Source organism: Diadema antillarum, unplaced genomic scaffold (genome assembly GCF_040938485.1).
Source record: "Diadema antillarum isolate AM-2024a unplaced genomic scaffold, OU_Dant_1.0 scf00000165, whole genome shotgun sequence".
In the NCBI taxonomy this organism is placed as follows: Eukaryota; Metazoa; Echinodermata; class Echinoidea; order Diadematoida; family Diadematidae; genus Diadema; species Diadema antillarum.
Window position 1 is genome coordinate 1,517,658 of NW_027271054.1, and position 13,590 is coordinate 1,531,247.

The 13,590-nt window shown below is 37.7% G+C and overlaps 1 protein-coding gene across 1 annotated transcript; it reads left to right on the top strand.

The window, feature by feature from the left end:
- The first annotated feature begins 3,582 nt into the window (after positions 1-3,582).
- On the top strand, positions 3,583-7,403 carry LOC139722425 (transmembrane protein 35B-like). The gene is made up of 2 exons (XM_071633718.1): positions 3,583-3,719; positions 7,083-7,403. The coding sequence occupies exons 1-2, from the start codon at positions 3,618-3,620 to the stop codon at positions 7,401-7,403; spliced, it is 423 nt and encodes a 140-aa protein (XP_071489819.1). The 5' UTR covers positions 3,583-3,617.
- The last annotated feature ends 6,187 nt before the right edge of the window (positions 7,404-13,590 follow it).

The window sequence follows — 13,590 nt, forward strand, 5'->3', positions numbered from 1 at the left end:
CTTGTTACTGCCCTGTCCCCTAAGGTTACAAGTTTGCAATTCAAAACTACAGGAATTGATGTGATTAAGGACTCAGTAAATTTTAATCTTAATCTTAATTTCAGTTAAAAAGAAGAAAAGTAAGTGACATTTTCGAGGCTTACGCCACCTCCAATATTCATGGTCTCGGATGATCAACACCCTAGTGGTTGTGACTATATTGTTTTGTTTTCCTTGAAAAGCTAAATCCAAACAAATATGATTTGAAGATTGTTTAGAAAAAATCCATACTTGTTTTACACTTATTATTTTTATGCGTCTGACATTTGTAAAAAATTATGTAAATGCCGAAATAAGGTCATACAACATTTACAGTTCATCAATACTTCACAGACGTAAATGTTCACATAAAATTATCACATTGATAACTCACGGCGCTACACAGAAGAGTTTGTTCACAAAAGCCGATAAGTCCATATTTGCCAAATGGAGATATTTGCAATTAAAGGTCAAGAAAAATAAAGAGAATGATAAGAAAATTTTTGTTTCTTTGGACCATAACTTCAAAAATTTACCTTAATGTGTAGTGACCAATATATCATTTAAAAGGTATTATTTTGTACTTTATGACAGAGACCGTACTTCAAAATCTTCAAAAATGGACTTATCAGCTTTTGCGAACAAACTCTTCTATTGTAAAGTTTGGGTGCATGTGATGTCATCATCACTATTCTCATAATACATACGGAAAGGAAAACTCCTGTTTAGTGGGAATGAAACCAAGGTTTTCACTTCAAGAGCAAAAATAACTATCATCCTATAGGCCTGCAAATCTGATTCAGTATGACAATCAAATGCAAAGTATGTGTTTTCTCTCAATCTGATCCGTTATCATGACACTTTGATGAAAGGGTGTGTTTTTTTTTTCTTTATTACTTAATTTTTGTCAACAATATAAACAGCCCAATCGAGCCGTCAAATGTTAGGGTCTTCTTTGTCAAGGGTTGGGCTGTCCTAAGGTCGAGTTGATTAGCCCCGTATGTCTGCTGCGGTTGAACCTCCTCAAACTAGAGATGGCGCTATTAAACATCAGACATCCGCCTAGCTTCCTATCGGTCATCACCAAATTTTGGTGTCCGATTATTTTCATGAAGAACTTCGCTTCCATAGGAGAACCCGTTTAACTCTTTCTGTGCCTTCGAGTCAACCCAGTGCACAAAATACCCACGGACAGGGCATTTATGTGGTACACAGAAGGTCAATGCTTTAAAGAGGCATTCTAGTCCAGTAAAATCGATTGTCTACTGAGAAATAGTTAAATCTTAAGTCTTACAACAGTCGGTTAAAAAAGAATAAGAAAAAAAAAAGTTGAAATTTCGATGTTTCTCAAATTTCTGCAATCTAAGACAGTTCTAATTCTGTAGATATGAATACATATTATGAGTGAGCTGATGATTTCATTAGGCCTACCTCACAATTTTCCATCGATCTTCCACGAACAAAAAAAAAAATCAATCTTTCTGTCCAAGATTAAAGTGTAAAACATGAAGAATAACTTGACTAAGATACTATCAGAACTTGAGACTTGGGGCGTAATGGCGTTAGAACGAAAAAAAAACTGGACTTTATTAAAAAATCTATTTGCAAAGTTTATCGAAGGTAAATTGTGAAGGGATTACATTATCATTGCACTATAGGTGTGTATGCAATGTTCCTGAAGCATTAGAGAAATTTGTGTCAAAAAAAAAGTGTCATAGCTTCCTTATTTCTCATCCAATTTTGATCAAACTTTAGAAAATGTTATTTTTTCCTACGCAGACTAGTTTATAACGCCGGGCTGTAGTATTCCCTTTTAATGTAAAAACCAAGACATGTAAAAATATAGTTGGTCATTGTCATCAGCACAGAAGCAACATGTCTTGATTTAGGCTAGGCCTATAATATGCGGTGCGACTCAGTCCAAAGTAAAATGAAAGGAAAAATTTGCCTACTCACTGAAAATGTCCTTTGACTGACTGAAGTTTCTCATTCTGCATCAGACCTATTATACAGCACAACCATTCTCGATTGAGACTGAGAAAAATACTAAAAGCTGGGTGATTGTTCTTGATGAGGGTATAACGATCTAATATTGAGTTATTGATCATTATCAGAAGAAAGGTGTCGTTGAAAGACAGGGATAGATGTGTGAGTTTCAGCCGCACAAACACGAATCTCGTATCTAGGCTAAATATAAACAACAACAAAAATAAATAAAAGCAAAGCAAGCAAAACAAGGCTCAAAGAGATAGAGAGAAGGGGGGGGGGGAGAGAAAATATATCAGAATATCCCCCATGAAACTATTTGAACATATGTCCTAATGTGCAACAGTAGATAACTATAGCCAAGAAGTAGATTTTTCGTCTCACGTTCCTGATGATGTGGCAACCAGCAAAGAAACAAAACATTATGCTATATATAATCGCGTAGGGCCTATCTATACTCACTCGTAGACGCCACTATAACCAAAGGGCCTACAGTATGTATTCTGTATAGGCCTACGCCTTATTTGTCATTCCCCCAGGTGAGGGTAGGGAGGAGAGAGGGAGGGAGAGAGGGCAAGTAAACCTCAAGCAAACCCTACACTTACAAGTCAAAATATTTACATTAAAAACAAAGAACATTTAAATATCAAACATTTGCTATTCACAGACTGCATTTTTGAGTGTGAGGTCCTATAGCTGTCAAGGGTGGTGATGTGCACTGATTGGGTGATGGTACCCTCTCGATCCTCTTCCTTTGTTTCCGCTTTTGTTTTTGTCGTAAGAGCCAAAAGAGTGTGTGTGTGTGTGTGTGTGTGTGTGTGTGTGCTTTTTCGTATCATTATGTGCGTAAACGAGTGTGTGTATGTGGACCCCCCCCCCCCCGCGCGCGCTAAATGCATTGCTTTATGCACCTAAATTTAAAGTTACCGGTGGGCCCTTCATCTGATGAAAGCTACGGGCCTATCTAAAGCATTCAATAATCTAATAACCTTTTGTTTTTCAGTTTCATTGTATGGTGTCGAGATGAGTTTAAAAAAATGTCTTTTCCACTATGATGAGGAGGGATTTTATTACTACCGAGAATAAATAACTTAATATAGGCCTACTTTATGATCTGGATACTCTTATGAGAATGGTTGTTTTCTTGATAAACTTGGAAATATAGGCCTATCGACATCGTGTTCTTTTTCATGTACATCTCCATTCATTAATCATCTCGCTATATGCATGTACATTTGTACCAGTATAGGCCTATTAATTTTCCTAATTGATTAATGATAAATGATGAAAGGTGGGATATAGTGTACCACGTTACGACAAATTATGTGGGAGTCGCGTTGCCACACCGAATAGGCGTGTCCCTCGGGTTTCGCGCGTTTGGCACAGAATCGATAACGGATCGAAACGGTGCGTCGGAACTCAAGGCATACTACTAGTAGTAGTATGCTGCAATAATCTCGTACGCACTGCGCGCGCACGTACGTACGTTCGTATTGTGCATGAGTGAACAATGCAACCATTTTTAAATCGGGGATCCAGGGACGTTACTTAGCGTGATTTACATTAACTGTTTTCCGAGTAAAGAGCCTTAATCTGCTATTGAACCTGCTAAAATGGCTAACGGAATGTACTACCTAGCTGTTGGTCTTGGGCTGTTTTCTGTGCTCATGGGAACTTTGAAAGTAGCACCGATAGAACCGGCACATGGGACACAGGTACGTGAGCGATTAACTGCGACCAGCCCCACATCACACAGTACATATTAAACTGTGTACAAAGGAGCGCCCCCGCTTGGGGTTAGTGAGTGAGCGATCAACGATGGAGTGTTCATGCATTCAGGGTCGTTGATATATGCAGGTGGTGGTGGTTTTACCAGGGTAGGCATTAACCCCGGGGCGCTGTACACGTCGTATTTGAAGAGTTTGTTCGCAAAAACCGATAAGTCCATATTTGCCAAATGGAGATATTTGATTTAAGGTCAAGAAAAATAAAGAGAATAATAAGAAAATTTTTTGCTTCTTTGGACCATAACTTCAAAAATGTACCTTAACGTTAGTGACCAATACTAGACCGTAGACGGTACATCGGTAGACCCCTGTCTGGCCTGGCCCTACATCATTTTAACGTTAAAGGTATCTATTATTTTGTACTTTATGACAGATACCGTACTTCAAAATTTTAAAAAATGGACTTATCGGTTTTTGCGAACAAACTCTTCATTTACTGTTGTTCGCGTTGGGGCTGGTTGCAGTTTAATGGGTAGGCATGTACACGGCCCCACGGGACACTAGCTGTTAAACATTCCCAGCCCAGGTCATACCAGAACACAGAGTAGGGTAGATCTATCCAACAATGACAATACAGACTGAGAGATGCAAGATTTACCATTAAATGTTTTGCACTCATGCAGTGGAAATAGAAGACCATGACTAACAGAGCCGGATCGAGCTATATGGGCTAGAGTAAAATATCCCGTTTGCGGCAGTTTAAGCATTGTTAAGGGTTTTTCCAACTTGTAAAAAAATCAGGCAAATTATTTTCAACCATTTCATATATCATAGACAAGATTATTCATTAACGAAATTGTTTTCATGAAAGAAATTTATCATTGACCAACGCAGTTTTCATGATTTACCAGGGCAAAACCCGGCACAATTTTTGCCGATAAGGGCGATATGCGACGTAGTATTTCTGCTTGCTGCACGATGTACAATCCCTATGCAATACGCGCGTGCTCCGCGATCTTAAGCTGAACGGCTTCACATGTCTCGCGAACATTGCGTAAGCGCCAATTCCCATTGCGAAAGCACGTGAAAATAGCGGGCGCACATGCATTGGCCGCAAACAAGATCGCAATTCTGGCGGTGTTGTTGATGTCTGTCTCGTGTTTTTCTGAATTTTTTCGATGGTAACATCCACTTTCCGAACAGAAATGGCGGCCCACATCGGCTCGCGAAAGTTCTATTTTATGTGAGGATATGTTTTCAAAATCCATGAGCATCGGGAAAACGACAAAAAAATCAAGTTTTTTGGAACATTATTTCTTAATTGTTATGTTAAGAAGTACCGAAAATTTTATTTTGGATGCAATATGTTGTCATTTAGATGAGAAAATTTCACTTTCGTCAGAGATCGTGCCCATTTTATCGGTTGGTTTTTGTTGATTGTTAGTGTGTTAGTGTATGTGTAGTGTGCATGTAACAGTGCAATGCTGTGTTTAGCTGTATATTACCGTGTATGTTGTACCTGCCGCGAACGGCTGCACGGCCGCTTACTGACGCAGTTACTCTAGATCTATGGCCTATGCATAGACAATCTACACATTCATTTGACATACAGGTTACACTTACACTGCAGGGGTGTATCCAGAATTTTTTCTGGTGGGGTCGTAATCAAAATTTTTGGACCTTTTTTTGCGAGGGAGCGGAGCGACCGAGCGGGGGAGGGTGTGGGAGGGGGGTGTCCCCCCTCACACGGTAGGGAGTTTTTGAATTTTATTTCTTAAAATGGGGCCCTTTGGTGCATACAAAAGTTACTTTTTCGGCATGGCAGTGCAGTTTAGAAATAAGGTATGGCATCAAAATTAAGTTACGAAATTTACGAGGTTTTGGACAATTTGCTGGAACACCACTTTGTCACTTTTTTTTCCTGTTGTATAATAGGGTAAAAAGCCCTCCAAAAACAAAAATGTCTTTTACAAAAAGTGGACCTTTTGAAAATTTGGGGGGGGGGGGTCGTACGACCCTCCCGACCCCCCCTTTCATACACCCATGCACTGTTACTTTACACACCATTCCCCAAAAGCCATTTGGTTTTAAAATTGGAATGAAGATTTAGATATTTTTAATGGTTAGGGTAACATCCCCAGTATTTGGTCACTTAAGCTTTTTTGCAATATTTTTCAAACTAAGATAATACATACAATGATACATACAATGTACATCATATCTACAGTGCATGTATGTGAAAATATATTAAATTTTTTTAATCTCAACTTTTTTTTTGTTAAATCTCACAGAATTGCACAAAATCCCGAAATATTTCACCTTGAAAAGGCCCCAGAATACGGTCACCGCAACCAGTATTCGGTCACGCGATGTGCGCGTTCAAAGTCAATGCGTGTTCAAGGCAGCTGAAAAATGTGCGTGCGCGCTACCTGGTTGACGCAAAATTGCATCGGGGACGTTGTGGCGACCATTGGTGACTGAATACTTGGGCCTTGGCACTTGCATTCAACCCTTGTGCATTGAGACACTGTATCGGCATTTTTCTTTTGCGTTTTTGAGGATACCATTACACTCCAAGCTTGCGATTTAAAAGCAAAAAAAATCCAGTGAGAGAACGGCATATTTCTTGATTTTTAGCGCTTTTTCGACGACCCGTACTCTTAAAACTGGGCCTTATCCGCGCGCGCTTTTGGAAAGTACAAATGTAGCGCCGATTCTGCACTTTTGACAATGAAATTTGGGATTATGGATGGATTTTTTTGGGGGGGCTAAGGGAGTTTCCTGTTGTGAATGAGTGTGCAAGTATGTGAATTGATGTGATTTGCATGTGTTGTGACAGTTGAACTTACTGGCTGGTGACTACTGATAAGTGACTGAATACCGGTACCTGACAGAATACTGGTGCCCTTACCCTACTGTACAGCAATGTGTGTAAATTTTACAACAAACCAAGAACACAAGACAAACACAAAAGTCAAAACACTAACATCATGTGAGTGGAATAAACAACCCTGTAAACGTTAATGTGTGCAGCAGGCACAGTGCCTATTAATTTCTGCTAGGGGCAGTCTCATTCATCAATGAATTATAACAGCTAATGAATATCTTGTGTCATTGTGTGCATAGTCCCACATTAGTAGTAGAACACATGCAGGAGTTACTCGCAAGTGTTGATTGCTGTAAAAGTGGAAATATGATAACCTTAGATATGGCATACTCATTTATATTCTATGAGTTTGCTAATGTTGATAAGAAATTTATCTTGCTGAAGTACCCAAGGTGAGTGAGTTTGTGATAGTGTCTCATTGCGTCTTCCTTTCTCTTTCCACCATGTATTCACATACAACATAGGTGTCCTTGATGAGTCGCTGTGCTGGAGTTTTCCCTCTCAAGGCCATCGGCTTCCAGCCATCGGCAGCCATGTACTGTGCCATGATAGCGGTCCTGGAAATCGCGTTCGGCTCCCTCCTGGCCTTCGGTCGCTACGACTGGCCCGTGATCAGCGGCACCGTCCTCATGGTCCTCTCCGTCATCCACCTCCACGCCCGTCTGGCCCTGGGAGACCCTCCCGCCGACCTCCTCCTCCCAGCCATTCTCCTGGTCCTGGATCTGCTCTTGCTCTTCTCCCGCGACGGTCTCTGGCGGGGATACGGCAAAGTCCACCTGGCATAGACACGCCAGCCTTCGTCTGCCGTGACACCGTGACAACGGCAAAATCCATATGGTGTGTGACGTCCCTCTGTTGTTCCTCCTATTAGGTGTGTTGTGTAGCTGATAACCCTCCTTGACCTTTTGATTACACTTCTGACTAGGCAATACATGGCATTCTCACCAGCTGATACTCCTGTATATACGCCATGTATTCAGTGAATCTAATATTTTGTGAATCAGAATCTCCTGACAATTTTGCAAGTGGTTAAATTTGTGATTGTTGAGTACAGTAATGAACAAAGATATGTACTCGTGTGTGTCACATTCATGTTGGGATCAGAAGTGGTATTTTCATGTGTCGTAATATTCAGTAAAAAGCACCCGACTCATGAAATTCACAAAAATAAAAACCGTGCAAAATATATGGCTTGTAGTACAGAACATTACAAAGCTACATGTACCAAAGAAAGTCCATTCCAGCAACCTGTAGGCTTATTTGTGAACAGGGTTTATTTTTCCATCATTATGTCTTCATCCTTTTGTGTACAGACATTGATTTGGACCCACCAGGAAATGTGATTGCAAATTGCATAAATTGATGCAGTAAAACAAACCGAAACTTTCCCACCTGTATTTTAGAAATGGCAGGTCACCATTAGGAGGGTATGAGGCTGTAGAGTGAGCCTTTATGACTGCTTTGCATAAATATCACCTACATTAAGTTTTTGTGCCCATGCACCATCTCAATCAGACATTTAGATATCTAACACAGGATGTGCCTTGTTTTTCACATCTGTCTGTATTGCTCTTTCATTTGCTCATTAGATTCAGTAACCCAAGTGGATTTTACATTCAAAGACAGCACATGGCTCAAGGAACAGATAATATGGAATACTCGGGTGTGCACATTTTAAACATGCCAATTCCAGCTACTGATGACCTACCAGTCTATTAGACAAATCAGGATCTAAATCACACTTGTACATGAAGTGGCCTTACAATTTTTATTCATTTTGAAAGGAATGAAAGGAATAAGATATGTAAAATGCTGCTCCCAAAAATGCATCGGTTGGCTCTTGTAAAAAACGAGTGTACTGCTTCGGTATGCTGCAAGTATGAAATTATTTCATTCAGGTCGTTTTGGACCAATGAGAATGCAGATTGCACACATGTTCTACCTTTCCCAAAGTAACAGGCTTCCCGAGTCATTTATTGCTTTAATATTAATGGCAAAGATGACCTAAATTTGTGATATTTTGTATTTTACTGTATGTATAAATTTGGAATTCTGTTTGATGTGCATTTTAAAGTATAGCTATTCACGGTGTTGTGTTATTTGTACTCCTTGTTGTGATATTGCTGTAAGATCTTAAAAATAGCAAACAATGATGCGGTCCATTGGTGCCATGTAGAGAGTTTCATGCATGTGTTGAATTAAAAAAAAAAAGTAGACTGCAGCTCGCAATAAACAGTAGTGGCTGATGGTGCATATTACACATTCATAAAGAGGTGCTAGTTCATGGCAATAAAGACAGACTCAAAAGACGATGTCTCAGTTGCTAGAAGTATGTACGGTATGTCTTACACTGCTGATTTATAAGTGGTTTGCATATTGCCTTTCAACACTGGAGACAACAGTATTAGTGTGCTATCCTGTGGGACATTCTTTTATGAAGTGGAAGTGACTGTAATTGAACAAATACATTCATCATTAGACCGATTTCTTTTCAGTGTTTTTCCAGAAGTGACACTTTGTATTTTACCTCCCACGTAGATTTGCATGAGAAGGAGTACTCTCATCTTTATTCATTCCAATCTTATATTTTTGGATCAGGACTAGCTGATACTAACTATTATACTCAAAGAGGTGCCAAATTCTAATGTTGGCTAGAACTTGCAATAATTTGAGCATTCTGTAGAATGTGATTAGAAGATTAATTGACCCGTTACCCCAGGATCCATGTATTGTGTACATGCAACTATCACATCATTGATTTACATTTTATGTTGGTACTTTTTATTGTACATGTAGTTTTGATGGAAATAGCTTTAAAGGTGTATTTATGTCACTATTTGACAGCAGGGTAATGTAGCTAGGAAAGTCATATCTCTTGCATGCAAAACTGACATTTAGCATCAGTTTGTCAAAACAATCCAATTTTTTGTATTCTGCAAAAAGCAATGAACTGAAGTGAAGAAATTTGGAATATTGTGCACTCATACATTACTGTGCATTTTGTTACAGAAGCAAACGACAACCAAAACAAGCACAAAGAATTAAATTTTGAGTGCTCTTAAATTATTTCATATGATGGTATGAGAAGACTAATAATTGGTATACAAGCCTGTATTTTGATTATTTGATTGCTACACATGCATTGTACACTGTATGTACATCTCCATGGATGTAAAACTTTTGAATGGTTATAAGATTGGAACAAGTGAATCTTGGGATGCAAATAATTGTTAAGTCTCTGAGAAATCACTGTGATACACAAAGCCTATACATGTATTTGATATTTAAAAAAAAAAGAACCAACAGTGATTGGAAATCATGGACAAATTTATCAAATAGCAATAGACATACAAGTATGTACATTGTATTTTCCAACATAGATGTACGCTGTTGATGCATCGAAGTGCTGGTCCTTTCTTTTCTTTGGATGGATTTTAGAAGATCAATGTCTAGTACATGTACAGTGAACATATGTAGCTGTGGTACTAGCATAATTCACATACAGTGTACAAAACTTGTGTACACTACAGTGATATGTATGTGGAATTTGCACAAAGAGTTAACAGGTAGTGTCCACTTGGTTATTGTATGAACTACTCTCAGGTATTTTGGCATTCTGTTTTATACCAAAAGACAGCCTTTTTTTCTAGTACTGCCTTATTCATACTGTAAGTACTTTTTTATGTATATTGTGGGGTTTTTTTAACACAATAAACCATGTTTGTGTTTAATAGTCTTTGTGTTTGTTTGTTTTTTGAATAAAAGACATCTTTCAAACCAAACATCTTGCTCCCTTGGTTATGTGAAATACAGTGTAGTATTGAGCTGTCACACACACTTTATGTAACATGTTACTGCCTTCTTATAGACTGTTTCATCAGTGCTTTTCAGGAAAGAATGTTGGTGCATGAGGGCATGAATATGTAACATTGATTTATGAATAGAAGAAGAAAGACCCTTTTAATTTTGTATCCTATCGTTTTAGCGATGCTGTAGGAATGAAATGATACCCGACATCCGGTAATATAAAAGTAAAAGGATTTATTTTCATGAAGATCAGTTAGAAAAGAAAAAGTACATGTAATGGTACAGTGCACTCCTGTTATAACAAACACGGTTACAACGTATAATGAAATTCTGATTACAATGAAGTAAAAATTCAGGCTGCAACTGTATCCACTCTATATATTTCTATTGTTTATTTGTTCAGTTACAACAAAATTTTGATATAACGAAAGAAAACTGCCAGCCCTGAGGACTTTGTTATAATGGGAGTCCACTGTATTTTCAAGTTTCATGTTCTCTCCAAATATTGATACTGTATTGGTTGAAACATCATTTACAATATATGCAAATTAGCCGATATCGTCGCTTGAGAATGATAAGGGCGTTAAGTTGCTACTAAACCCATATTGTTCGAGACAACTTATAGCCCTTCTCATTCTCAACAGACGATACGATGTCACTCGGTAACTCCTTCAACTCCTGCACCAGAATATCAAGCATTTTTTATTTTTATTTTATTTTATTTATTTATTTATTTATTTATTTTTTATTTTTTTATTTTCATTATTATTATTATTATTATTATTATTTTTTTTTTTTTGGGGGGGGATATTTCATCTGCAACTACATTGTACATGTACAGCCCCCAACAAGAGTTGTTACTGCAAGGTTTTTGCCACACAACACCGACCCACCGACTTGATGTGACAGTACAGATGAGAAGGGGACAAAGAACAACAGCAGCAGCAGCAACAGCAGGAACAGGAACAGGAACAACAACAACAACAACAACAACAACAACAACAACAACAACAACAACAACAACAACAACAACAACAACAACAACAACAACAACAACAACAACAACAACAACAACAACAACAACAACAACAACAACAACAACAACAACAACAACAACAACAACAACAACAACGACACATGGAAGAAATATGAAGAATCATATTTTAATAATGAATTCATTTCAAGCATGGAATAATATACCAGTAGTTGCTTGTCTTCATACAATAGGCACATAATCACATATGATAAGACACATATTATGCATCATTGTAAGTTGCATAATCAATGGCAAGAGATGATGAACATTCAAATTGATAAAATATCCAAGAGGAAAAGGATACAAAATCATGACTTCATAATTATTATCTGATATCGAAACATACATGTATTCCTTTTGAGAGATAGGCACATTGGTCCTTCTATTACGTCAAATGACTAAATCATGAAAATATTTGATTTATCATACTGGTGGGAAGCATTCTCAATTACATAATACATCTGTCGCTGATGGTAGATTTCAGTTTGTATACATCATATATCAATTTTTCTATTTACAGTTATATTCAAAATTTGGTATGAAAACAATGATAAAATAAATGAAATGAGTTACTTGTGAGATAAAATTGCTAGGATTGATAACGACAATTGCATAAATGATTGCATCTACATTGTATAATTAGCATAGCTGTTGCAAGCATCAATTAGATGATGTCAATGAAGCAATACAAAGTTTAAAACATTGAAATAAATCACATCTTATTCATTACCTCATACTGTACAGACATGTCCATTTCCAGAACATCCATCATACAATACATGTATCATTCTACAGCACGAGGATCATACCACCCCATGAATGCAAATGTTAATGTGTTTTCTTGCACACAATACTACATGTATGTAGCATGCCCATTCTAAAGTTTTATAAAGCACTGCCACACTTCAGCTGAAGCACTCACCATCTTTATAATACTATACAGATGTATTAAGCATCACTTTTATGAGGAGAACATGAAATTTATCCATTGGGCGTTAGCAATTAGAACTGTCGGGTTATAACATCAGCAGATGCAATAATAACTAGAGATTGTAATTTGTCATTACTGACAAATTAAGGTGATCCGATTTTTTTTTTTTAATCAGTGATTCGAATCCTGATGACCATACAGGTTTCATCTGTGTTTAGAGATATTGGCCGTGTGATGTTTGGATTGCACTGTGGCATATGCAAAGGGGATTTTCAATCTAAATTACCTGTCATTTCCATTTTTACCATGTTTCGATGACTTCACATGGTGTAGATAAATCATCATACATGCATACTTAAAACGAGGAATGCTGCGTGCATTTTAATTTCGCGAGCACCAACATTCGCGAAATTAAAATGTCCACAAAAGTTCTCACCCACATAATATGCATTGGATGCCAGTGGCGGCAATTCGTGAAAATTTCATGCTGCAAGAAAGGCTGTCAGCTCCAATTCGCAAAATTTTTATGCTGCAAATATATTGTCTTATGCAATTTTGGACAGGGTGTTGCACTGGTCACAACAGAAAGATGCGACTTTTAAAGTCTCTTGTAAACCTCAACTTTATAATCATTTCAAGCACACAAGAGCGCTGTCATGCTATCCCTGTTGAAGAGAAATAATACATACTTGATTTGCAGACAACTGAGATAGGTCTGCTACCTTGCGAAATAACGTTTGTCAAAACAGGATGCCACGGTTAAAATCCATCTTTTCAAATTCTAAATACCTGGGGTAAGCATGCTTCTGATTTGCTTATATCCAACATGGATCTTATTCATCTATCTTGTGAAACAAAAACCTACATTTGGTTGCTGTTAATTTGACTGAATACGGCTTTCTTCTCGTGATGGACATGAATTCTTCATTACTCTTCGTAACAATGTAAACATTCATGAATATACACATTGTAACAATACATGGTAAAAGTCAAAATGTAAGTACAACTAATAAGCACAAATGAATGCCTACCTCTTGGTCCAATACACATATGTACATCTTTGAAAAGGTATGCATGCATTTACTGCGACAGAGATCTTTTGCTAAAAGCCATCGCCACTCTGAATAACTGAATTGAGATATCAAGTCAAAAGGACCTTATCTGGTGACGAGTGTTGGTACAGTATTTCATTTTGGTG